Raw genomic sequence first — 27365 nt, 5'->3', positions numbered from 1 at the left:
AGCTTCAATCAGTCGGCCGCTTGCTTTCAGCCGGAGAGGTTGTCGCGCGCTTGTTATTGCGGAAGAGTTGTGTCAACGTGAGCGACGCACGATTTAAAAACGCCGACGCTCGTATGTACGCCTCAAACACAACAACATTGATGGCTTACAATCTAGGTAGCTCATAAACGAGGATGTGAGTGTGCGGGCGTGTCGCGCAGGTTAAATATAAAACCCGTTCCATTCGTGTGTTGTTTTTGCGTGGTAATAACTACTAGCATTCCGGCAATATAGTAAGATTGATTTGTTATCAAATCAATCAAAATATGTAACACAAACCGATGAATGAAGTGAAGTGATTTTTAGAACGGACTTCCAGCAATCAAAAAGCCTTTTATGTGTGCTATCAAGTGGATCTTCATTGTTTACGTGATGTCATGTCATTCATATGCACTTAAGGCATAACATTCTAAGATTATTTATTAATATGAGATGAGAACATAAAACTGACCTATCTATAACTAAGCGTGTTTCACCACACTCGTAGAATTTTGAATTTCAGCGAATGTTTTAACTGTCATTTTAGGAATTTCGAAGAATTCCTTAAAAACCCCAGTAATTGATGAGTTACCTTAAGTTCACGCCATCGGTTGTAAACATATCAGACTACAATCCAATTTGATTAGACTGCATAAATGTCATTATAATTATAATCGGTCTTTTTAGACATTTGACAAGAAAACTAAATAGTAGGAGTGTGCACGATGAGTACAGCTATTTGAGGACAACGTTTTTAGAATATTTTCCTTAGCTTGTCTATATGCATGTGTGCCTGTGTGTGTATGTGTGCCCGTGCATGGCTCTGTACCAAAAATATGCGCCATTGCCGTAGTCTAACATCGTCCATTTTTACGTACGCAAATAGTTTTTGTTCTGAAAAATTGTTTATTTTTCTATACGAAAATATTTGTTGGCAAGACTTAGTTAGAGGTGACGTTTTCAAATATATCAAGTAATTTCAGTAGCCCTACGCACAAAATGGCCTTTAATAATCTTCACCAACGTCAACGTCAAACGTCAAGATCCGCTGTGCCACATGCCATTACCTAATATTCTTCTTTCGTTTTCCCCCAGAGCGGTTTCTTGTTCAGGACCCGAATACTTAAAGTAAATATTTTCGTTTGTCAATGATAAATGAAATGCTCTTCCAAGTCAAATACTTGATAGATAAATAAATGAGTTTCGCTTTCAATGGAAGACTAAATTGTGTCATTGGTTTGGATTTTATTTTGCATTAAGTATTGTTTATACGATCTTTAGACATTTTTATTGAGAAATCCTTTTGGCACTTTCCCTATATATGTATGCACAAGTGTACACATATCTTTTTTTGTGTATGGTTTATATAATATAAGAGATTAGTCTATAAAAAATTCTCGTAAAACAGACATCATCTTGTCATTGTATGATCAAACAAAAAGAAAACAGCAAAAAGATCACAACATTAGCATACATATCATTGAGCAGACATATATATATGAATATATACATATATATGTATATACATACTTAGAGACAATACTTGTATATAGTACATAATGCAGAGCCGAAATGAAAATTAGAAAAAATTTGTAGCTATTTCTTTGTGTGTGCGAGCAAACCTAGTAATACATCAGACTTATTTTAGCACAAAGCCCCGAAAAAAATAAATACATAAGTAAATAAATTCATAGCCTCACTCACCAAGAAAAGATAGCAGCAGCTGCTCGAGTAACACGGGAAGGGGGCCGCGTAGTGGGGGTGCTGACTTTCGAAGGAGAAGGAGTGTGTATGAGTGTGTGTATGTGTGTGTGTGCGTGCTAAGGAGGGGAGCTCTCTGTATTAACTTTGCCGTTAGACGATCACCACTGCCTGGGGAGACGGCGGACGGTTGGAGAGAATGAGACCCACACTTTATGTGCCATGAACGATATAATTCTAATTGCGAATGGGGTTTTAAATGTATCAAATAAAAATAACACAACAAAAATTAATAACCACATTCTTAGAGGCGATATCAGAATGCTGCCGAAGCTCAAATACACTTACCTCTAAAGTCAACTCAAGTAATGCACGTATTTGAAAAATTATCTATTATAATTTTTCTATTTATATTCGATATGGTTAAACATCGTTACAAAGAGAGAGCTAAGATATCTGACCATGATGATTTGCAGATCTCTTGGCGACCCATTCTACATACATAAGTTCCTACAGAACCCATTACAAAGGTATTAATAGGAAAAATGATTATGTATCCGCCTTGTTGGCCACGCTTTTCTGTATTCTAAATTTGTCTCAGCTTTCTTAGTTTCAGTCGATTTACACTATAGTATCAATTCCTTCGGCGTGTGACGAGTACATTAGTGGCCCAGTTCCTTTGATATTGGTATCTTCATAATATCCAAAGAGCGAGTCGCTTGCTCTATAATACTATATACTCCTATGCGATGTGTATGTAGCTATCCGCACTCATTTAGTTGGGCGGTCGAACACAAGCATACTATTCTATTTACACTGCTGGCAGTCCATCAGCCAAAAACCATCAGCTATCAACCAGCCGTCAGATGTCGAATGTGCATTTAAAATCCATTACGCTATATTTAGTGGCATTTCTTGCCATTGTTCCATTCCATTTTCATTTATTAGACGATAAACAAGTGCACCATGTTTCCCCCCTTTCAAGACAGGTAGTTTCTATAGTAGAGTCCCCGACACCGGCACCGACCCATGCCCATGCCCATGCCCATATTCTTGGTTTGTGGTTCTCACTTTGTGTCTGTGTCAGTCTATCTGTCGCTGTATGTTTGTCTGTGTGCGCGATTGTTGGATTTTGACAGTGCGTCGCTAAAAGCAACAACAAATTTACAAATGAACACAAGACTACTGATTCTAGTTGGGATGCTAAGATGTTCTCGGTGTACACCATGAAATAATATCACAAAGTTTCACACAAAACTTTGCAAGCGCATTTCTTACAGTAAATCCTTTCGGAACATTTGCATTTTTCCACATTTATATACATTTATTTACATTCATATGTATCTGCAAAGCTATCAGCATTTTCAAGTTGAATTTTTTAGATGTACAACGGAATTGGAGCCCATAAGGCACATTTGATTTGCTTTCCCCATTTTGTTAACGTCCCACTGTTAATGTCTCATTAACAAGCAGATGTTAAATTATACATAAGCATTTAATGAAATCAACAAAGTACTTTTGCAAACCTTGACATCATGAAATCTTCGCAAATCTATATTTGCTCTAAAATTTAAATACTTCTGCCTTACGTAAAACTAGCTTTTTCTCACAAATATCGCTGTTTATTATAAAGTTTTCTACAAACTAAATGGGGAAATTAAGTAATTTGATAACTGGAAAAGAAATAGCAACAATTAAGGATTAATTGCGAACTTGAAACAATTTATTGTACAACGCATGCAATAAAATTTCCATTAAATTTCCTTCAGTATTTATTTGACTGAAATCGAAATTGGTGGTAATATATTTATTAATGCCGAAATACCCGAAATGTTGGCCAGCATTTTGTGTTTTAACCCATTGTACAAGGCGTAAAATCACAACGATTTGTTAATAGATAAACAAAACAAAAGCAACCAAAGTAAAATCAAATTCCGAATTTCAAATAAACGCGTCGAAAGTGGCAGACAGCACTGAACTAATCTACCTATCGTGTACTCGTAGTCTACAGATACATATATGGAACCATATATATGTATGTATATATAAATTTATGACAAATTCGTTATGTATGGTTCGCATAAACGTAAACGTAAACGTAAACAATGAAGATGTAGTTTGAAAATAAATGGCATTCGTCTGGTAAAACAGAACAAAAGCCAAGCAAAACTGAATGATTACTATAAAATTTGTAATTTAAAATTGTATAACCTAATTAAGATATTAAAGCGCTGATTGTGAGTGAAATATATGCATATATGTATGTGTGTGCGCATCAATTGACGTAAAAATAAGTAACACACAAAAAAGAATCGAAAGAAACTAGAGACTCAACATGCAGAATTCAGCGTCTTCTTGTGCCTGGTACTTGCCCTGGTCGTTGGCTGCCCAGCAGCACCAACATAAGCTCTTGGCAATGCAATCGCCGTTTGCTGACAAAGTGGCCACCGTTACGCCACCGGGCGCCATATACGCGCCACCACATCAATTGCAACAGCAACAGCAGCAGCAGCAGCAGCATCAACAGCATCACCTGCAGCAACAACAGCATCAGCAGCACCAGCATCATCAACAGCATCAGCATCAGCAGCAGCAGCAACAACATCAACAGCCGCAGCAACACTCACCGAATACGGCGGCAGCACCGCCCACAAATTATCAACAGCCCACACTGCATCCCAGTGCTGGAACCCATTTCCCCCCCATGGCAGCCGCTTTCAATTTCACTCAGTCGCTGCTGAACGCCGCCCAGACACCCAGCTATCCAGGACAGTTGACACAAGGCACGCAGCACAGTCACTCTCAGACTCAACAGCTGCTGCAGTCGACGATGTTCTCGCCGCTTTCACTGGGCGCCTATTACAATCCCATGGCTGCAGCAGCGGCAGCCGGAGCTGCAGGCGCGAATCATGCTGCGTATGGCGGCGTATCCTTGTCTGCGGCACAGCAGCAAGCGCTCTTGGCGGCTGCTTCGGTGGCAGCCACAACGCCAGCAGCCCTTATGCCACAGACAACACATGCCCAGATGCCGGTCCCAGTTCCAGTGCAGGTGCCTGTTCCAGTGCCGCGTCCAGCTCCGCCAGCTGCTGCATGTGCCCTTGTACAGCCGATGAGCTGCATGCCGCAGGATCTGCAGCATCTCTCTTCCATTAATCTCAATCTGGGTGGCGTGATGGCGCTAAGGAACCACACATCTGCCTCAGGCCTCACAACCATCAAATCGCTCCCAAATGGCGCCGCCGCTTTGACGATTAACCGAAAGGTATGTGATTAACCAGGATAACTTACTATATTGTAAGATATACACAGAATACTGTCAGTGCTTTATATTATTATTAAATTTCTCATGAACTATATATATGTATACTCGGTTATATGAATATAAATCTTTTTTTATTCGAATCTTATAAACTTCATATGAAAGAAGAAATGATGTCACTAGGTTGATCAGACCGTCTGTCTGCTTATCATTTTCGACAGCATTTGTTATTTTTGCACGCAGATCAAGTTTGTTTTAAATTGTTACCCCTTCCGAACTCGAAATTCATAAAAAAAACAATAGGAATCATTTTGAAGCTAGTATTTTTGTACATTCAATAATAACTACAGTATTTATGATTTCTGAAAAATTGATGCAATTAGATAAAAATTGAGGAAGTTATTTAGGAAACAGTTTTGTATGCCAAAAAACGCCTACTGCAATACCAAACATTACATTCGGTATATTTTAGTATTTTTGTGATATATGAATTTTGTATACTTGGAGAATGTGGTTCTATTTAAAATGGGTATTTCACCCGATTGTAGCTATCTCAACCCTTTTTTAAATAAGTAATATTGCGTCGTATGTCGTTGTCATAAACGGTCGATACTTTCTTACTTATTGGCATTCCCACTGTCTATGAAGTTATAACATATTCACACTAAAAGCACTTTCAGTGCACTTTTCCATTCAAATGAAGTCTACATCCAGCAATTGGAAAACTTTAACTTGACGACATTTAATCAAACGAAAGCCGTGTAAGCGGTATGTCATGATTTCTGATTTCTGTCCAACGCGACAGACTTTGCCTCAGCACCAGCCTCAGCCTCAGCGACAGCGACAGCATCAACCTGAGCATCGGCTACAGCATGAGCCACCTGCAATCAAGCACTTGGGCGAAGGTCATCGAGACACAATTGATGTCAGTGGCTGTGAGAGGCAGCTGCTGTTTACGTTGAAATGAGCCATGCTCTTGAACCATAAGTAAACTACATACACGTATGTACATACATATGTACAGAGATACAGAGATATACAGAGACAATCGGACAGATAGACAGACTAACCGACGGGTCGGACGGGTATAAATATGTAAAATCACGGGTGCTCATCATTGCCCCCGGATAATGATTTATCGTTAGTTGTGAGCCGTCGTGTTCAAGTTGAATTGTTCAATAGATGTTTACATAAAATACCTAATGTATGTACATTTGCACGAGGGTCTTACAGCCATCCGGCTTTTATTTTATAAAACTATTCAAACAATGCGCTGCCTCTACAAAACACTTCGAGTTGAAGTTTGTTTGCAAGGTGTTGTACTAGGTGCAGCAATAATAATTAAAAGCTGGAAGCTGTTGTCTCTCCCAAAGAAATCAAATCTCAAATATGTGTATACATTTGTATATGCATGCTGATGTAATTGATCATTTCTATAACTTGGCTGAACCGGTTTGAAGAAGCGGATTCTATAAAAATAGCCGAGCTTAAGCGAACCAACTTACTCAACAATTATCTAAAGCTTGAGTTGTACAAAAAATACAGTCAATTTTCACATCGAAAATGTAATTCTATTTAGGATGACAACGAGAATAATAACAATGCATCGACGAATTTGAGATTTTTTTTTTTTCGTTTAATTGATGCTTGATTCTAAGAAAATATAAAATTTTTGTACAGTACATATAGAAGTAGTTGTAGTTAATACACATTTAAACAATGAATCATTTGCGTGCCAAATCAGCATCCATTTCATTTAATATTATAGTACGAAAGTGTATATTTTCATCGAACAAATTAGAAACTAAATGTATTGTGATTCAATTTATAATTAGACGAACGTTTCAACAGAGAAATCGTTAGTTGAAAAAACAAAGTGGAATTTTAGCGGATGTATAAACTAAACAGACTAAAGAGTCGAATTCAAACATTAAGACATGACGATACACTTACGATAACATAAGTAGCAATGTTTTGTAAATTTCGTGGATATGTGTGTTGTATTGTATTGTATAGTATTGTAGATAGCTCAAGTGGGTCCAAATTGAAGTGGATATGGATGTGGATGTGGATGTGGAGAGGCATTACTTATGTCAAAACTGCATCATGAACACCCGACTATGACTATGCGTAATCCAACTGTGGAGTTGTAACGCTTTGGACATTCACTTTAATAGACTTTAAACCAAGTAATTTACAAGATTGTAATCAGAAATTGCTTATTACGATTTCTATTGTACTATTTGTTTGAATGTGAATGTGAGTGTGAGTATGAATGTGTTGAGGTGTTTTCTATAATTGCCAAATACATCGAGTTTGATACAATACTCGTGCACAATACATAATAATATCGCTTAACTGCCAGCTAATGGCAGCAGGAGTATGAAGTAAGATGATATCATATAAAAACAAAAACAAAAACAAAAAAGCAACAAATGTAATTACGCTTTGATGCTTAATAAATAAATACAAGTACTAATGCCATTTATAAGCCAAACAAGCTAACCTGCAATCTCCCTGTGCCTTGGCTTGCTTCTTACAAAGACCTTTCAGATTTTCCGCATCGCTACGCATTTTGTTGGTCGTTATTTCTGCAGTCATTTCAGAGTCTTTTGAAATGCAATGATTTCACGAGACGTGTGCTGCGGCAGTGCGGTGCGGTGCGGTGCGGTGCGGTGCTATGCGGTGCGATGCGGTGCTGTGAGCGGTAAACGTGGACTGAGTTGGTCAAGGTTTCCCACATAGCCCCATAAAGTAGCCACAACTGTGTGAGTTAGAGCCAAGCGCTATTTTGCCTTTTCTTTGTTGTTTACAAAAATTCATAATACGCATGTTAAATGTGGACACCCCAAACCCCTCTCTCACCACCTACTCCCCTACTCTCTATTCTCGGCCGTCTTAAAGTAGTAATATTCATACAACTAACACATGAGATATATTTACTAAAGAGTAGTGGCCCTTGAAAACGAGTTGAGGCAGTCGCTGCAACTACCGTCAAGTTATTAAGATACGACTAAAGACTCAAGATATCACACTGAAAAAGCAATCCATGTCCACGTGTAACATAAATGCTTCTCTATTGTATACAAAATAGAATAAAACAAGTAAGAAAGCTACAGTCGAGTGTACTCGACTGTGAGATACCCGCTACCCGTTTTGAATAAAAGAAATATATTTTGCGGTATTTTCTCAAAATATACCAAGTATACTGCAAAAAACTAAAATAATATACCGAATGGTATAATTGGTATATCGACATAGTACCGTAATCCAAATATACCATAGACGGCACAATATACCAGATTGGCAGCCAAAGCAACTAAGACCCCTAGTAAGTAGGCGACAATTCGACAATTTTTATCTGATCGCAACCAAATTTTCAGAAATCATAAATACTATAGTTATTATTGTATATACCAAAATTCGGAACTATAGCTTCAAAATTACGCTTGTTATTCGATTTTTTTAATTTGCAGGGGCGGAAGTGGGCGTGGCAAAAATTTGAAACAAACTTGATCTGCGTGCAAACATAACAAATGCTGTCGAAAAAAAATTATAGCTCTATCTCTTATAGTCTCTGGGATCCAGTGTTTCATACGGACAGACGGACAGACACACAGACGGACAGACGGACATGGCTATATCGTCTCGGCTGTTGACGCTGATCAAGAATATATATACTTTATAAGGTCGGAGATGCCTCCTTCTACCTGTTACATACATTTCCTGCCGGCACAAAGTTATAATACCCTTCTACCCTATGGGTAGCGGGTATAAATATATGCAAAGAGGAAATAGTAATATAATATTACAAACGAAAATGATTTGCTTTAAGTGTAAATATATAGTGCAAATCTGTCTTTTCTTTGGTAGATACATGTACATACATACATATGTACATATATATACTAATGTGAACCGCGATAATAATATTCAAAACTACAAAATTCAGAACATAAAATTTGGTTATTTGTAATACGATATTCCACACGCAAACAATTTTTAATTTGACAATGCCGAAGAAATAAGAAGGCGCTACGTGTCTACGTTTTCATGTACTCGTCTATAAATTTGGTAGCACGAGTTTATATACATCTGTAATATACACAATTTGAATAAAATGGTTTTGATACAGGCTATCTAAACATAATGTTTTGTAAACAATTTAGCTTGCGTAAAAAGACTTTTCGGAAATTTATTTTGCTGCAGGCTAAAAAAATAAATATCGAAATCGTATGAGTTCAAGTATAGGAAAGGTGGAAAAGGAAGGGAACTGATAATTAACTTTCGATTCTGGCAGTCTCCGGATCTTGAGCAAGCCAAGTAGTAAATTGTATATGATATACAAAGAAACCAAATAAACGCGGTTAATGCTGCAAGCCTAAACAGTATTTTCGTAATAGAAATAAGTTGACTTGCAACTACTTTCCTTTCATGGCAGAATTGCAGAACTAGAATTTACAGTAATGGCGACTCAAACGCTATGTCAACTGTTGCATGTCCATCAGATATGGGCACTCAGACTGAAGACAGAGCATACTTTGTGCAATGAAAAATCTTTATGTCTCTGGACAAAACTGTGCGGGACATAATCTGTGATCTAATTACCAACAGGATTCCTCATAAGCAGGTTTTATTTGCTGATGGCCAAAGACAAGTTTTTAGTGGGAAATGAAAAAGAAATATAAATGAAATCCCAGAAGAAGGAACACATTAGGTTTGGTTTGGCGCGCAAACAATCTATTTCGAGTGTTAGCTGTTCTTGAAAATATTTTCAAAATTTGCTAATTAACCGAATCGTGATCACGTGCTGCAGTCAGTCGCCTTCCAGATGCCGAGCACGCATTTGCCACACTCGCCGCACGCCCCCGCTGAATACATATGTAGATTTGTATGTAGCACCTAATGGAACTGAGTGAAGAAAGATTCTGTCGCATCTGCTCCTACACACGCGTCTTGCGTGTACCTTGCCCCCGTTGAGCTGGCGTCGCCCCTCTGCTCCGATCTGATACGATACCCGATGTGGGTGTAGGCGAAACACACATAAATATTAGCTGAGACTTGGCCACCGACAGACAGACTGATGGAACGCCTCGTCCACTATGCTTTTCGCTTTGGAACAATATGAAAATTGCCGGCTAAACTTAGGATCATTCAATGCACATTCATGTATACATATATGATAATATTTACATACATATATAATACGTAGCTACGAGTATGTGAATGGTCGTTTGCCAAGATCGCTGGCAACAGGTCTCTGCCGTTGAATGATTCAATTAATTTCTCAAGTCTCTTTATATGAACATCATCTCATGGATGAGTGGAGCAAACATACAGAGAATCATACTTATCAGCGCGTGTGTGTGTTTGTGTGTATGTGGGCAGAGTTCAAACAATTTTCATTCATTTCATTTTTCTGTTCTTTTTATCTTTTTTGTTTATTTGCATTCAATATGAATAAACCTAAATGATTATTGATTATTATGATCTTGTTGTATTAATTAGAAATCATCTAAATTGCATTGTGTAAATTGTAAATACGAGTATTTCAGGCGTAGAACGTGTTAGTAGTATAATTGGGTAATATACTATACTCGTATATGTACTATGTAGTCTACATAATGATATCAGAGCTAAATATAAAACCAAATTTGAGAATCCGAGACTTGTGTCGACTGTGTCTTTTGTGTCTACCATGCTCAGGGCTTGTGGGATCTTGGCGCATTATTATTCTTCTTTTTTTTTTTGTTTTTGAATGTGTGCACATGTGAGACGAAGATGCTATGTAACTGTAACGAGACGAAAAAATGCATTCTTCCGCCCATCGAAGATCTAATACTCTACAGCAATATCGCAGTTCATAGTAGCAGAGAAGACAGAACAAGCTATGAGAATATAAATCAATACTGCATAAATCGTTCTTTACGGAATATTGCACAACAACAAGGTGCATCGCAAGGGTATTTACTGCTGCTCAAACCAAACTGCCAAACAAGCAAGCTCAACTCGCTACCGCCGACCGCCGACCATCGACCGTTGAACGTCGACCGACGTCCGACGACAGCCGACCATCATGTCCCGGTCGAAGTGGTCGCGGCGAGTCTCCTGTGTTCCGTTGCCCTCCCGCGCAGCTTTTTCGGGCTTGCCGCATGTTTCCATCATTTGTTGGGCGCACTGCCAATGAAAGCAAAGACAAAAGTCAGCCAGCCAACATTCACTCAACGGAGTCCACGAAAGAGACAACTAACTGAAATGCAAGTATCTATTCCAAAGTATCTACAGACACACGTCTTCTATGCATCTGTGTCTACACATACGTTTATATATACATCTAAATCAGCAACAGCAGCAGCAGCAGCAGCAACAGTTTGCATATGTATGTGACTGCATTTGTCTATAAATTACATTATACAATGTACATTGTACAACGCACAAACACCGTTACCATATTTGAGTACAAATGCTATATGTATACCAATATGTACATAAGGTGTAGAGTGCACGATGGACCACTTGAGAGCATTTGAATGTAGCCAGGAATACGGTGATCAAATTATGAAAAGATAAAAATGCCAGACGCCAAACAGTATAAATATTGTTGATGGTTTCCGAAACTTGAGTTGCTGACTTGCAATACCTACGTCAGACCACTCGATTTGTCTTCTTGAGTGCCTGAAAACACATATTTCGAAAACAAACCACAAAATCTTTTATACGGATCTAGAACAACGGAATTGTCATGCATTTTGGATTTCAATAAATTAAATACGTAATCTTTGCATTTAACTCCAACAAATCTTTACGACATAATCCTTGAAAAAATGTGGTAGGCTTAAAGATAAGTATGGGTGCATTAATAGATATTCATTTGTGTTACATTTTGTTTTTCATTACTTTTTAACATATTCTCGATCTATGTATTTATCGGACTATGCGCCTCGTTGCACAAATCCACATTCATTTATGTCCTTGTTTTTCAACTTTCAGCTGAATGCAGTAAGCGAATCAGAGAAACAGAAACTTAAAATTCCGGAGAAAAGGAAAACTGAAGACACTGAGCAAATCAAAGATTTAAAAAAGGTACAACGAACACATTTATACATTTATAATGTTTTGACTTTTGAGACATTTGACTACGCCATCATTTTCATTCACAATTCAGGCAAAACTCGAGACAAAGGCATTGAAAGCGAAAAGACCTGGATTTACGGATGAAAGATATCAGGAAACATCTTATTATACTGAAAATGGTGAGCAAATATTTTTAATTTTTTCTTATATTTGTTCACGTTAAGAATTCAATTTTACACATATAGGTCTTAGAAAAGTTTATCCCTATTATTTCACCTTCACGACCTTCACTAAGGGACGTTGGGTGGGCGAAAAGATTCTTGATATATTCTCAAAGGAGTTTCGAGCTCATCCAGCTGAGGAATATGAACGCTGTATTCAAACAGGCACATTAACCGTCAATTTCGAGAAGGTGCCCATCGATTATCGGCTCAAACATAATGATTTGTTAGCCAATATTGTGCACAGGTAAATGGCATTTGAATAAAAATTTATCTTAGTCAATACAATTTTTTAGAAATTTGTGAACGTGTTTCATTGTCATAAATTGAATTAAGTTTTCTCATTTACTTTTTATGAGTGTATTTAATTAATATAATAAAATAAAAGTACTTGACCCGCTTCTGTATTCAACAACAAACATTCGCGGTTGTTCTCTGTTAACGCCAACATTTAAAGGCGTCATTTATAGTATATTAAAACCGGTCAAAACAGTAACTCAATGACGGGAACTCTAACTTTGTTAACTTCTTTGTAACATACATATTACAATACAATACGTACATACATATACCAAAAAGAGGTAAAGTAAATGAACTGAGCTGTGAATTTTCTCTACAAGAAGAAAGCATAATGTTTGTCTAAGAACCATACACATTGCCATAAGAGTCCGATATGACATGGATATCTACATACTATATATACTATATAACATCTATCTATTTGTTTTTCTGGAAGCGCCAAATGTTACAAACATCTAACTAAATATGCGCACTCATGAATACTCGTATCTTTGCAGACACGAAGTGCCCGTCACTTGCCAACCAATCACAATTGTGCATATGGATGAGGACATTGTGGTTGTTAATAAACCGGCCTCTATACCCGTAAGTGGCTTTAACGACCGCCATATTACGTAAATTACAAGCTATAGAATTAACAACTTTAAGCGATAAAATACGCCTATTAACAGTCCGAGTCTAGATAAAACATGTTCTATTCACTTATCGAATACTTTGACCTTGCCTTAACCTCTATATAATTCTTGCACAATTCCTTTATAATCCGCCTACGTTTATATGCTTAGGTTCATCCGTGTGGCCGCTACAGACACAATACGGTCGTCTTTATACTTGCCAAGGAGTTCAATCTAAAGAATCTTCGCACTATTCATCGTCTTGATCGGTTGACTTCTGGTCTATTACTATTTGGTCGTAGTCCAAAAAAGGCGCGCCAAATGGAACAGCAGATCCGGAACAGGCAGGTGGAGAAGGAATATATCTGTCGAGTAGAAGGCATCTTTCCAGAGTACGTGTACATATGTGTATTAACTAAAAAGAACATTTGCAAATATGTGTTTTCGATTTATAGTGGCGTTGTAGAATGCAAGGAACCAATTGAGGTGGTCAGCTATAAGATTGGCGTCTGCAAGGTATCGCAAAAGGGCAAGGATTGCACCACAACCTTTCAAAAGCTATCCCAGAACGGAACCACAAGCGTAGTTCTCTGTAAACCACTCACAGGGCGCATGCATCAGATACGAGTGCACTTGCAATATTTGGGTAAGATTCTATCGAGTATTGTATTACAAACTTTATTTATTGATTACTTTTGGCTTCATTATTTTTAGGCTACCCAATACTTAACGATCCGTTGTACAATCATGAAGTATTTGGACCGCTAAAAGGTCGCTCTGGAGATATTGGTGGCAAAAGTGACGATGAACTAATACGAGATCTCATTAACATACACAATGCTGAAAACTGGTTAGGAATAGATTGTGACTCTGACATATCATTGTTCAAAAATTCGAAAGATGAAACTGATCTGGAAAGCTTAAGCAGTGATCAAACTTTTGGTAAGTCTACCACTCCAGGCAATTTTGAAGGTGTTCTTCCTTCATGACATCATGAACTACATATAATTCTCTTTTGTCCTTACAGCCGTGCATAACAGCGATGACGATGTTGGCATTAATTCACGCGAAACCACACCACCCATTGCGGAAAATCAACAAAATGTAGAGCCAGTTAAGCTGCAATCACAACAACCATGTACAAATAGCAATCAAGGATTCGTAGGCAAAGCTGATGAGCAGTCCACCCCAGTTGCAGTACAACAGAAGACAGATGGTCCACAAGCCAGCGCTGGAGATGCACTCGAAGTCCCGTTGGCGTCAGACAAAGTTGTTATCGATAAACATTGCTACGAATGCAAAGTGCACTATCGCGACCCTAAACCCAAGGATCTCGTCATGTACTTGCATGCATGGAAATACAAGGTGAACTGAACATAACACCATGAAGTAGACATCTGAGGTTAACACAGAATTTGGTTCTTTTTCAGGGACCTGGTTGGGAGTATGAAACCGAACTGCCATCCTGGGCACTTGAGGAATGGAACGAATGCGACTTAACCTCAGATAAAGTTGTGAATTAATTATCTGCAATAGATTCTATAATCAATAAGTGGCTTCTCAGATACATACATACTGATGCTTAAGCTTCTAGCATCAAAAGTCCTCTCGAAACGCTTCACTCCATACAATGATGAACCAAACAGAAGAACAAAATAGTGCAATTAATATTGACCAAGCTATTCATTTATATGTACTATAGTGTATACATTTAAATATGTACTTATATACCATGTATGATGAAGACAAACTGACCAAAAATATGTTTAATTGTAATATGTCAACAGAAATTCTAAATAACATATATATGAAAAATGTGCCTTTTAAATTGGTATAAACATAAGATTAAATGCACATTTGTAGACACATGCCTACATATGATAACTAGGTACGCATATCAAAATAATCAAATTGTTGCTTTACTTAGATGTTTTCATATAGTGAATTTTATTGGTACTCCCTTCTAGGCGATTAAATGTACATCACAAAAAAAAAATAATAATGATATTTCAAAAGTCAAATCAAAACTCTACAAACCATTCAATCAAATAAAATAATAAATTTAAGAGAACAAATGAAAAGACATGCAATATAATTTCAAGTTTTCTTTACACAAGTAGATCTACACATTAACTGTATAGTATGCAGTTTTATATATACAAATATGCGTAAATCTGTCGAACCATTGAAAATCTTTTCGGAATTGAAAATAAGTAGAATCATAATCGAAAGGTTCCAACCAGCTTATAAGCTTATTATATCCCTTAAAAATAAGAGATCGAGCAATAATTCGTGCCCTTCATAAATTACGTATTAAAAATGATAATGGAAAGAAAGAATAATAGATAATTTTATATAAACTACATTAGACGAATAAGTGCAATACATTATATATAAATATACATATGCTATATTAATGATTATCAATAAATTTTACAAATGTTTCATAGAAACATGTTTTATTCTCAAGTATTTTAACGTATGGTATTGAAAGGGTCCATGGGAATATTAGCAATATTTCAATTTGAGGCTGTTCATGGGTTCTGGAACAGAAATATTCAAATCGTTATTTGATCAAATAAAAAAATTGTTGTAGATACAAGGAACGAAAGTAAATGCAGCTTATGTCTTTTGGTCTGGGCGTAAAACTCTGTATAAGTCCACCAAATCGCCTTAAACGGCCAAGGAATATCTTCTGTTTAGGATATATTCACTTAACATATATTTTCAGCATCAAAATTTAATTAAATGCAAACAAGTGAAATATTCAGTGTTGAACTTTTTCCATAACATGAAAAACTCATTTCAGAACTCACCAAACTCCATAGCGAATACTTGCATAGCCAAAAATAACTGTATTTATGTATGTATATATGTACATATATGTATATATGTACATGCCCTTATTTAGTGTGGAACAGGACTTGGGGTCCCTCTTAGGCGTCCACTGCGCAAGCAGCGAAAAGTTTTTTTAAGGCCCTTACAAGGGGTTGTGGATGCTGCAGAGAAAATTAAATTTAATTAACGTAGCAGTAAAATTAAAAATGCATGTTACAAAATAAAATGCAATAAATTGAAAATTCAACTGGTCTGTTAGAAAACTCCACTACTACGGAAATCGTTAACATGACCCTACATTTAGTCAAACCAGTGAGAGGATAATACACTTACGGGCCACTCAACTTGCTGAATTATTGAACAAAGTGTAATTAAAATGAAAATAACACCGCAACTACGTCGGAATTGTTCAAAATTAAATAAGTTTTCTAATGCAGCTCACTGGCACTCCGGGCGAATATAAAAAACTACTGGAATTGCTTGCTTTTATACCAACTACCAATGGGGTGGAAGGAGATTCTAACTTAGTGGAATCAGAATACACATCCATCACTCATAAACAGGTAAATACATACATATGTATGTATGTATATATTCTTGATCAGATACAATTTATGATAAAACTTGACCACGTTCTCTTTAGCTTACCGACATACAGTTATTTTTATCTTTATATTTTACAATTGGAAACACTTTAGTGGATATTTTTCGACTACGAGATAGCATATGCCTATATATGTACTTATATCTATATTTCCGAATATTGTTTTTACAAATTATAGCATTGATCCATCCAAGCACATTTCATAGCCCAGTTTCGTATAATGTAATTAAGATAATAATTTTGGGATCCGGTAACGAACGGTCTAAAGAAATTGATTTTTTTTTTCAATTATATTTTATTTTTTATGTGCATGCCACTTAAGTGAATGAATTTGTAGACAATGTATTCAAAATTTTAAAGTTAAAGATACAAAAAATGCATGTATGAGATTATGATATGAAAATAGATAAATATGTGTTTATTGCATACACTATTTAGAAGTACATACACGAATCTGTTTACTAAAGCTAAAGCATAGTTTTACAATGTCAGCAGTTTAGCCACCAGCCAACTCGCATAAAGGAAGCATTAAACAGCATTTGAGAGACGTTTGTCTTGGTCCTCTGCAGAGATTCAGGCACATGTTGCCAGCAAAGGTGTAAAATGAAAAAACCATAAACCAGTATACTCGTACATGTACATACTTGTTAACATTTTTGGCCACCTTATCGAGTCATGGTCGACACACAAGCATTATTTATTGCGACTTTGTCTAGGGTGCACATTTTCAGCACTGTCGCACCAAAAGACAATAACATTTGACAGCTTTGAAAACCAAAAGGATAATTTATATTCTTATGAATCGATTTGTATGTTGTTTATATTTACTTTGAGAAAATTCTCATCAAGACCCCGAAACGAACAAAAAACAATAAACATTCATTATGCATCGTATTGGGTAGACCCATGGGATAAATGAGTGTAAATATGTTTGCATATATTCTCATGGAAATATTTTTTAACACTAAATATTAATCAGTAAATTAAAGTAATTATATTTATAATAAATTAAATACATTCATTTTCAAAACTGTTTACATTTATCGTTTATCCAGTTCCATTCAGTCGAATAACTAACGAAATTCAATATGAATCTTTAACTTAGTTTTCTTAGTTTAATTATTAATATTAACCGATTTGGCATTGGTTTGCAGAGTTTTGAAAATAATATTGCGAATCCTCTCGAACAATTTTACAACATATTCAACATATTTGGATGATCGATGATCCCCATACATGCAAACCAAAACATCTTCTGATGTGATACGACTTTTTTATATTTTTACATATAGTATGTATCAATTGCTTTTGCTTGTGTCAACTATTTTAGCCGAGACAGTGTTATTCGGCCAAACGGTGCTCCTGTTTAAGGTGAATCTCAAAATAGCGTACTGGTTCCAAAGGGTTTTCAAATTAAAATGCTAAAAGCTACACCAGAGCTTTCGAGATACAAATGTGTTATTCATAATCTATTTTCTCGACAAAATCTGCGTTTAAAGCACAAATAAGTATATATATATATTAAGTATATTGAATCAATTGTTTTCACCACCCTGCAGAACTGGAGGTGTCGATTGGCCATGGGTAAGTGCTTAACTCGCCGATCACTACATGGGTACTTACTAAAGTGACCCTATAGTAAACGAACGTCGAACCACCTAGTCGACTCGAGTTTGCGATTGACCCTGGATAAGTGCTTACCTCGTCGATCACTACCTGGGTACTTACTAGATTAACCCTATAGTAATCGAACGTCGAACCACCAGTTAATAAATATATGCGCATTAAAGCATAATTACAAAATAACGGCAAGCATCGCTTTAGTTTTTGTTATTTTGTGGAAATAGCATACACAAGTTTAAAGACAAAATTTTGATTACGTTTGTTTACGCGTTTTACTCAAACGCAGCTGTGTTTTCTAGATGATATAATTATTGCAAGCATTTGAGTTGAGAAGTCCAAAGCGGATCCGCGGTCAATTATTAGGTGAGTTACTTAAAAAATAATTTATGTATGCATTATATGTTTAATGTGTAAAATATTAAATAAACAGATAATAAAAGAATATCAAGCAGTTACAATGTGCCTAAAGAAGAGGAAGTGGAAATTATGACAGAAAATCTCCGTTATGGAAATAATGACAGGGGAATGCGGCCCAAAAAAAGAAGACAATTTCTTTGGTGTTATGATCGGTGAGTATTTTAATTATTTAAAAATCATTATCCACTTTAATCTATTAAGACTTTTTAATCCTTTATTTCCAGATTCAATAACTGAGGACCAGTTGAGAAAGGCCTTGCAGCTCAAAAAAAAAAAACGATATTTTAAAACTCAAGTTGCCTTAAAGTAATAAAAGTATCCGACTTATTAAAATAAAGAAAAATTAAAATTAAATAAAAACTGTAATTATAATTGCAAATTTTTTTTTATTTATAATGGCCGACCCCTCCATGGGGTCCGATGTAAGCACTTATTTTACCGACCCTTTAATGGGGTCCGATGTAAGCACTTATTTTACCGGCCGTTCCATGAAGTCTAATGTAAGTACTTTCTTTAAAGACCCCAATATGTTACACTATTTCACTAGTTCGTGGGTAATCGAGGCGGTGGCGATTGACCCTATTTGCGGACATTTCATACAAAAACAGAAATTAAAAAACGCATGGCTAGACGCCACTTTGTAAGTAGTGGCTGGCTCCTGGTAAGTGCTTATTTCACCAGCAACGAACTAGCGCTCAGAACTGCAGGGCAACTACTGGCTTGTGCCGTCATATAAGGGTTGCCAAGGCTGGGGCCCCAATCGACGTCGAAATAATTAATTTCCAAAATCATTTACATATTTTAACTGCACATTAAAATCTATTTTTAGATTTCACATATTAAGATTGGGATTATTAAGTTTAAGGTTCGTCTAGTTTTTGATAAGATTCAAATCCAATAATTGGTTTGTTGCCTAATATTAACTAATTCTTGTATCAATGTTATATGAATAAAATGATTATTTTACCTCACTAACATACAAATAGTCAAACGCCAAGAAGGCATTTTGTTATTTTCAGAATTTCAATACTCGTAAAAATGGGAGACTTTATCTCAATTTGTGTTACATTTATTTGTGACAGGCGTGTCATCTTGTTTCGCACCGAACATAATATTGATCTCAAGGCGCGTACTTTTGTATCCAGCTACAGTTTGTAGGAAAGTTAGAAACACATAATCTTACTAACAATATGTGGTGGACCTGGCCGATTAAATGAGTTCATTTTTATACCCGCTACCCATAGGGTAGAAGGGTATTATAACTTTGTGCCGACAGGAAATGTATGTAACAGGTAGAAGGAGGCATCTCCGACCTTATAAAGTATATATATTCTTGATCAGCGTCAACAGCCGAGACGATCTAGCCATGTCCGTCTGTCCGTCCGTCCGTCTGTCCGTCTGTCCGTATGAGCACCTAGATCTCAGAGACTATAAGAGATAGAGCTATAATTTTTTTTCGACAGCATTTGTTATGTTTGCACGCAGATCAAGTTTGTTTCAAATTTTTACCACGCCCACTTCCGCCCCTGCAAATCAAAAAAATCGAATAACAAGCGTAATTTTAAAGCTAGAGTTACGAATTTTGGTATATACAGTAATAACTATAGTAGTTATGATCCCTGAAAATTTAGTTGCGATCAGAGAAAAATTGTGGAAGTAATTAAAGAAATACTTTTGTATGGCCAAAAACGCCTACTTACTAGGGGTCTGAGTTGCTTTGGCTGAAAATCTGGTATATTGTGCCGTCTATGGTATATTTTGAATGCGGTACTATATCGATATACCACATATACCATTTAGTATATTTTTAGTATTTTTGCAGTATATTTGGTATATTTTGAGAATAATACCGCAAAATATATTACTTTTATTCAAAATGGGTAGCGGGTATCTCACAGTCGAGTACACTCGACTGTAGCTTTCTTACTTGTTATAACTCATTCCAAATTATTGGTAACAAATTGTAATAACAAGAGCTGTAAACGTTTTTAAATGAATTCAAGAGTTTAATTGGACAATCAAATACAGATCAAATCTTTTCCTAATTTAGTTAAAAATAAAAAATCATCATACACAGGAAATCACCTCTCTTAAATTACTACATTTTGGAAACTGATCACTGATGAAACTGATTATTCAAATATATGAATCAGTATTTGAGCGATAATTCAGTTCCGCTCAATCGGATAACTAATTAAATACAATGTGAACATATTTGCAAATATCATTATTGGATTTGTTAGACGTTGGTATCTTCACTGCAAATTAAATTACATAAATAGTTTTAAAAATAATTCAATCCAACATAGTGAGACTTTAAGCAACGTAAAAATACCTAGAATGATAGACCGTTTAAACATAGCGCCTTTCTATACGAAACTGGAAAATATTCCAAAATATCATTAGAACACTTTGAATTCTCTAGCCATAAAACGTACAAATTGGAAACTTAGCTTGATATCTAAAAGTTTTTTAACTATATTCTAAAAAGAATTAACATACAAAAATATATAATTCATAACGAAAATAAAATAAAAAAAACAATCGTCACATAAAATCGATTTTGCGAATGTCTAAAACATCGATATGTTGATAGTGCCATGAATGTATCGCCACCTCTAGATGGCTTGCGAGTTTGCGGGCATTTTCTTTATTATTTATTAAAAAACAAAGTTCATTCTTTTCTTGGCTAATCTTAAAACTAATGAAATGTTACATGACGTTATTGTGTCCTGTTTAAGCCTAAGTGGCAAAGGAATTAGCTTTAAAAAATTTCTTGTGAGTGTTAATGCAAAATAAGCACACATGTGAACTATTACCATCATAATTTCAGTGAATTTATATTTAGGTCTCAAATGTAGTGGACGAATTTGTACATCCCTGTGAGCGTTCCATTTTTGACGACATTATTTGTACATTAAATTACCTCAATGAAATTGTGCGGTTTGCTAAATACTTTGGAGACAACAATTCAAATGATGTATCCGACTTTAAGGAAGCTGAAGGTACGTGCAACTTAAATCAATGACTTGATGCATAAATGTTATGAGTTAACAAGTCGAGTCGAGCTTTATCCCTCTGTATAACCCTAAAAGAAAAAATATATGAACTTAGTGCATTTGTTTGTTTAAATACTTAGAGTTCGCGGCACAAGAATTTTTTTTACCTTTTATGCCTTTTCAATTCCGTATTAATTACAAATTCTCAAAGCCCATTTGGAAATAATAAATAAAGAAAAATATCAAGGATTGAAAGGCAATATAAAATTACGAAATCAAGCGAGATCACGAACAGTCCCAGCCATCGTCCACACATCAGTAAGACGACTACATACATAGGCATGAACATATGTATACCTAAAATTATAATCGCTTCTACGATCGACAAAGATTTACAAATAATCAGTCAGACTTTGGTAGGCTTGTATTTTTTCTTCAAAATTCCGTTTATTTCCAATAATTGTTAACCTTTACATTCATAAAAGTCTTTCAGGTAATGAAATAAAAGTTTGTTTATCAAAAGTGAACAATTAATCTGTGTTTATCCTTAACAGTAGTTATTTTACATATTTAATCTATTTATTAATAGTAGCAATTTGGTTCTTTTTTTTCTTCGCAGAATATTCAAATGGTTCTTATTTGAAGAATTTTGCAAAAGGTATTGAAATTGCTCTCGAAGAATATTACAGCGAAATAGCACGACTTGAATCTTATTACCAAAAGAATTCAACAAACTCTCTTTTGTATATTCATAACGCCTTGGAAACGCAAAAACCTGTTATCCTTATTTTGCGCAAACTTATTATTGATGCTAGAACCCAAGTAAGATATCTGTAATTGATATTTGAAAAAATCGCTTGTAAATTGTATTAATCTTATAGAAACTTCATGGCTGTGGACTACTGCAGAATCTGCGAAACCAACAACATGACCAAGTAAATGAACGGATGAATCACATATTTTCCAAGTACGTCACGAATTTATTGTATAATTTCTGGAATTAATTTTGTATAATTTGTAGAATTACAAAACCAATTAAATTGGTTTTCTACTCACACTTGGCTCACTGGCTGCTGTTGGGGATGATCGATGATCCCCACAATGAATTTTTCATTAGCTATAAGCATTCAAATGAAAATGCAACCAAAACATCTTCTGAAAAATCGATGACAAGCAGAACTTACATGGTATAATTCGAATGCTTCAAGTTACAAATTTCCATATTAAGTACGGAATTTTTGATATCTTTACAGTCTTCGGTGTCAGAAGAAGATATATGGCAATATGAAATTAATATGGCTCAATTGCCATTGTTTGTGTCAACTATTTTAGCCGAGAAAGTGTTATTCGTCGGTCAAACGGTGCTCCTGTTTAAGGTAGATCGCAGAAGACATAGATCTGAATCATGGACAGCTAAAACGCATGGATCATATTGTGATGATGTCAGTGAACTTTGGGATGGCAAAGAAAGCGTTTTCTCCAAAATGATTGAGGATCTGAATGACGAGAATAGAATCGATGTGATACGCTTCGAAAGCGTCATCAACGATATCAAGAAATTCGTTAGTCAACGTCTATCCGATATAGCGGTTATTGAAGATAATTTGGTGCATCAAATGTGTTTGATAAAACACTTTTATCTGTTGGGACGCGGTGAATTTTATTTGGAATTTCTGCGTCAGATGCGTATTGGTGCCAAAGGGTTTTCCAACAAAAATGCTAAGAGCTACACCAGAGCTTTCGAGGTACGAATGTATTACTTATGATTTTTTTTTATTTTTCAAATCTTTTATGTCATATTTAAAATGAATTTTTGCAGATTGCAGCCAATGAAATGGGAATTGTCGATGAATTGGAGAACTTTACTTTAAGTGTTCAAAAACATTCCAATGATTTTGAAGACAGCTGCGAATTTGGTATATGGCAAAATCTCAATCTGAAATACAATTATAAATGGCCATTGAATCTATTGTTTTCTCCAACTACGATGGAGCGATATAACAATGTGTTTCGTCATCTGTTAATTATTCGCAAGCTTCAATATGATCTTCAGCTCGTTTGGGCTCGTCACAAATGGGTTGCCAAGACGGGAGCCCGAGTCGACGTCAAAATAATGAATTTCCGAAATCATTTAACATTCTTTTTGGATAACCTACAGTATTATATACAAGTAGATGTTCTTGAAAGTAAGTCAACCGATGTTATATATTTATTTATCATTTATAATTTTTTATCACATTTTAGGTCAATTCAGTATACTCATTAACGTAATTAAAAATAAAGCCGATTTCGAAGAGATTCGACGAGCGCACTCAATATTTTTGGCTAATGTTCTCTCACAATGCTTTTTACTGAATGATTTAATCGACAAAAAGAAAAATAATCAAACAACGATGCAATCTCAAAACCCTGTATACGGAACAATTCTTGAAATATTTAGTATATGCGAAAAATTTAGTCTTTTAGATTCAATAGAGGAGGATACATTAAAACAAGTTGTTACACTTGAAGAAAAGTAAGTAATAAATAAATATCAGCTATACATATTTTCACTGCCATTTAAAATATATTTTTAGATTTCACGTATCAATATTGGGATTAATAAATTTACTGGCCAGTATTAAAAGTGCGTCAAGTTTTGGCCCGTTATCGCAGTTTTTATTAAGATTGGATTACAATCATTGGTTTAGTGCTGACAAAACTATTAAATCCGCAGCATAATTTTACTCAAAGCTGCAAGCGTTTTATGTCCTCCATACGGAAATCACTTCTGGAATTGCAGATTAATAACTAAGTACTCTTAAATCCAAATGAATAAAATGATCACTTTACCTTAATACCAGAATTGTTCGCACTTCGTTAGGAGTCAATCGCCAAGAAGGCATTTCGTTATTTTCAGGATTCCAATACTCGGACAGTTCAGAGACTTTATCTAAATTTAAGAGCGTGGCTATTTGTGAAAGGCGTGTCATCTTGTCACGCACCGACCATGATGTTGCTCCTGTTAAATACGCGCCCAAGGCGCGCACTACTTGGTCCAGGACAAGACCACCAAGCTGCAGTTTAAAAGAAAATTAGACACACTACATTGCACTCACAATAAGTGATCAACTCACCCGATTAAATGAGCTCTTTTTTATAGCTCGTTCCAAACGATTGGTAACTTCTGTAGCCAATATGCTTACAAGTGCATCATAATTACGAGAACTGAGAGCGTTTTTAAATGAATTCAAGAGTCCATCCAATTGGACAATAAAATACTGAACAAAGGTTTCTCCAGCTTCGTATGTGGCCAGCTCCTCCTAAATACATTAATAATACATATAAAAAATGTCTAAAACAATAATAATAAAAAATCAACAACTCAAGGAATTTACCTCTGTTAAATGATGGCTGTAATTCAAAAACTCGTCCACCCAAGGATTTAGGCGTGGCCGAATTGCACTCGATCTTAATTGCTGTATGCCAAAGTCAACAGTAGCCTTCAATGCATCGCGAACATTTTTAAGCTCTGTCAAACAGCTTTCTAAAAGTTGACGCTCGACAGCACTAATACCTGGGAATGTACCTGATATTTCTTGTTCCATGGTCTGCCAGAGGGTCTCGATGTATTCAGTGGACATATCAGCGTTATTCAACTGCACAATAAAGTTTGTACGATTGCGATCTGCATCACTTGAGTGTAGTTTTCCCTGCTGCAAGCTGGTCTGTATAGCATTATAGGCTTGAGCTAAATCAATGTATCCCGACGGATATCCGCTTTTTAATGGTGCCTTCAGTGCACTCACAAAATCTCCATCCAAGCATGAGGCCACATTATTAATGACAGCACAAGTTCCATTAATTGATTGCGTTGTTAGAGAACGTCGAATTGATTTACGTAATATAAAGAAAACATCATCAACTATAGACGAACACTGTTGTCCCGCTTCATAGGTATCAAGACCAATGGCTTTTAAAACACTTTCCTCCATAAAATATCTAACAATCAAAATACAATTAGAAACATTATAAACATCGAAAAACAACAATTAATTACCTCTCAAAAAGTAAATACGTGCCTAAAATTTCTTGCATTTGTCGACTTAAATCGCAATCCTTTACAACTTGCTCATATTTATCTAAGATACTTTTTTGGAGTTCCTTGTCCTGGAAATATGCCTCAGCATTCGTCTGCATTTCAATTAGAAAGTTCATCTTTATTACGTCGGATATGTTGAATATATTGGCTTACCTGCAATCGACGTCGCATAAATCGAAAAAATAATTCTATTCTCGAATGCATGACTGTAATTTCGGCAATGATAGAGTCTATATCCTTGGGATTCAGCTTATCTATAGATCCTCCAGATGGTTTTCGATAGTGGCCCAACGAGGGTATACTATTCCCGGCAGAAGTTGCGCTGTTCTGTCTTAGTGCACTTTCATTCACTTGTCTAATACGATACTGAATCTGTCGATTCTTATTAAATTCCAGCAGTAGGTTTTTTACTTCAATATCACATTCTTTTTGCAATATTGTTATCATATTTAGCAAGGACGTAGAGCTACAATTGATATTTAAAGATACTCGGGGCCGTTTTTCATAAATCAAACAATTACTTACTTTTGTCCATAAAATGCTTCAATTATGGGCTGATTAACTTCGATAACTCGTGCGAAATTCTCTAGAATTGCAGTTAAACGATCAGCATATGCCAAATGAAGACGCCGTTCTGCCTTAGCAATGTCCTGTGTGTTGCGCAACTCTTTTTGTGCCTTTGCCGATAACTTTTGCGAAATATAGCCGCAGAACTTTTCAATGCCAGTGCGATGACAGCCAACTAATGGAAATATTTTGAAAAATCTCTCGACAGAAGCTAAATCATCATTTTGCACTGCCTCATCAAATCTCTTGGCAATCAATTCTCTCATCTTATCCCTGGCTTCCTCCAGAGTGTGTACTGCATCGCTCACCGACGTAATCGATCCTTGAACATCGTCTGCAGTGCGCTGCAGTAGCTGTTGATCCATTGCTAGGAAACGTGCAATGTGTCCTGCACCTTTCTCATACTCCTGCTCATTGATGGCCTTTACCACGCCTTGGCTGCATAGCTGTAGATCGATTAAATCGTGCACTCGCTGCTGACATTCAGAAGCGCGACATCGTGCCATATCCAACCGACGCACTTTTGCACTAACTGATTCTGCCAGGTTGGCGGTGTTTACGATTTGCCTGTTCAATTTATTGGAATCATTCTCAACCGTAGATAGGGCAGTCATCGCTCTGCCAATTCCGCTTAATTTTGCTTCAATCTGGCATTGCTTGGCTAACAGGGCACCAAGCTTGGCATTCGCTTCTTCCTAAATTAATAATCAGAAATTAATTTCCTCATTACCGAGCATGTTTAGAAAAAATGTACATACTTCTTTTTCAGCAATGCGCAGAAGACTCTCATTCACATTTTCGGTGGTGCTAATATCCCAATTGATTATCATATTTATGAGGTTTATGTCATTCATGTCGCAATGCATTAATTGAACAGAAAAACATGAAGCTTTGTTTATTATTATGAAATTTACGTGGCCGACAACCCAATGTTACCGCAGTTACTTTTAAAAAATGTACTACTTTTCTAACAATAAAAAAAAATGATTTGCTTCACATAAACCCTTTTTAAATTAAAAAAAAAAATAAATAAAATAAACTGCAATTAA

The 27365-nt window shown here is 35.9% G+C and overlaps 3 protein-coding genes and 1 long non-coding RNA gene across 8 annotated transcripts; 2 read left to right on the top strand and 2 right to left on the bottom strand.

The window, feature by feature from the left end:
* Window positions 1-15609, top strand: LOC132783627 (pseudouridylate synthase RPUSD2-like). 5 transcript variants are annotated; one of them, XM_060788927.1, is made up of 11 exons: window positions 7-156; window positions 3940-4981; window positions 11969-12061; window positions 12144-12231; window positions 12298-12520; window positions 13071-13158; window positions 13359-13579; window positions 13643-13833; window positions 13902-14129; window positions 14215-14552; window positions 14618-15609. In XM_060788927.1, exons 2-11 carry the CDS (start codon window positions 4055-4057, stop codon window positions 14708-14710), a joined length of 2490 nt encoding a protein of 829 aa, XP_060644910.1. In that variant the 5' UTR covers window positions 7-156; window positions 3940-4054; the 3' UTR covers window positions 14711-15609. The 5 variants fall into 5 exon arrangements, with proteins under 5 accessions (XP_060644912.1, XP_060644910.1, XP_060644911.1 ...); XM_060788928.1 differs by having other exon boundaries at window positions 7-175; XM_060788926.1 differs by having other exon boundaries at window positions 7-243; window positions 3949-4981.
* Window positions 15610-21277: 5668 nt separating this feature from the next.
* LOC132783752 (gamma-tubulin complex component 4 homolog) lies at window positions 21278-24507 on the top strand. The gene is made up of 9 exons (XM_060789108.1): window positions 21278-21447; window positions 21518-21674; window positions 22288-22490; window positions 22550-22635; window positions 22690-22855; window positions 22922-23413; window positions 23488-23854; window positions 23913-24183; window positions 24245-24507. The coding sequence occupies exons 1-9, from the start codon at window positions 21379-21381 to the stop codon at window positions 24387-24389; spliced, it is 1956 nt and encodes a 651-aa protein (XP_060645091.1). The 5' UTR covers window positions 21278-21378; the 3' UTR covers window positions 24390-24507.
* On the bottom strand, window positions 21518-21963 carry LOC132783754 (uncharacterized). The gene is made up of 2 exons (XR_009632186.1): window positions 21836-21963; window positions 21518-21757 (listed from the first exon to the last, which is right to left on the bottom strand). It is a non-coding gene; the product is annotated as an uncharacterized LOC132783754 (long non-coding RNA).
* On the bottom strand, window positions 23571-27264 carry LOC132783751 (conserved oligomeric Golgi complex subunit 4). Its single transcript, XM_060789107.1, has 8 exons — window positions 27075-27264; window positions 26275-27011; window positions 25903-26215; window positions 25708-25841; window positions 25046-25649; window positions 24785-24970; window positions 24501-24724; window positions 23571-24438 (listed from the first exon to the last, which is right to left on the bottom strand). The coding sequence occupies exons 1-8, from the start codon at window positions 27180-27182 to the stop codon at window positions 24396-24398; spliced, it is 2349 nt and encodes a 782-aa protein (XP_060645090.1). The 5' UTR covers window positions 27183-27264; the 3' UTR covers window positions 23571-24395.
* Between the last annotated feature and the right edge of the window lie 101 nt (window positions 27265-27365).

The sequence above is a fragment of the Drosophila nasuta genome, chromosome 2L, assembly GCF_023558535.2.
Source record: "Drosophila nasuta strain 15112-1781.00 chromosome 2L, ASM2355853v1, whole genome shotgun sequence".
In the NCBI taxonomy this organism is placed as follows: Eukaryota; Metazoa; Arthropoda; class Insecta; order Diptera; family Drosophilidae; genus Drosophila; species Drosophila nasuta.
The sequence above is the reverse complement of the archived record's forward strand: the minus strand, read 5'-3'. Positions and strand labels throughout refer to the sequence as shown.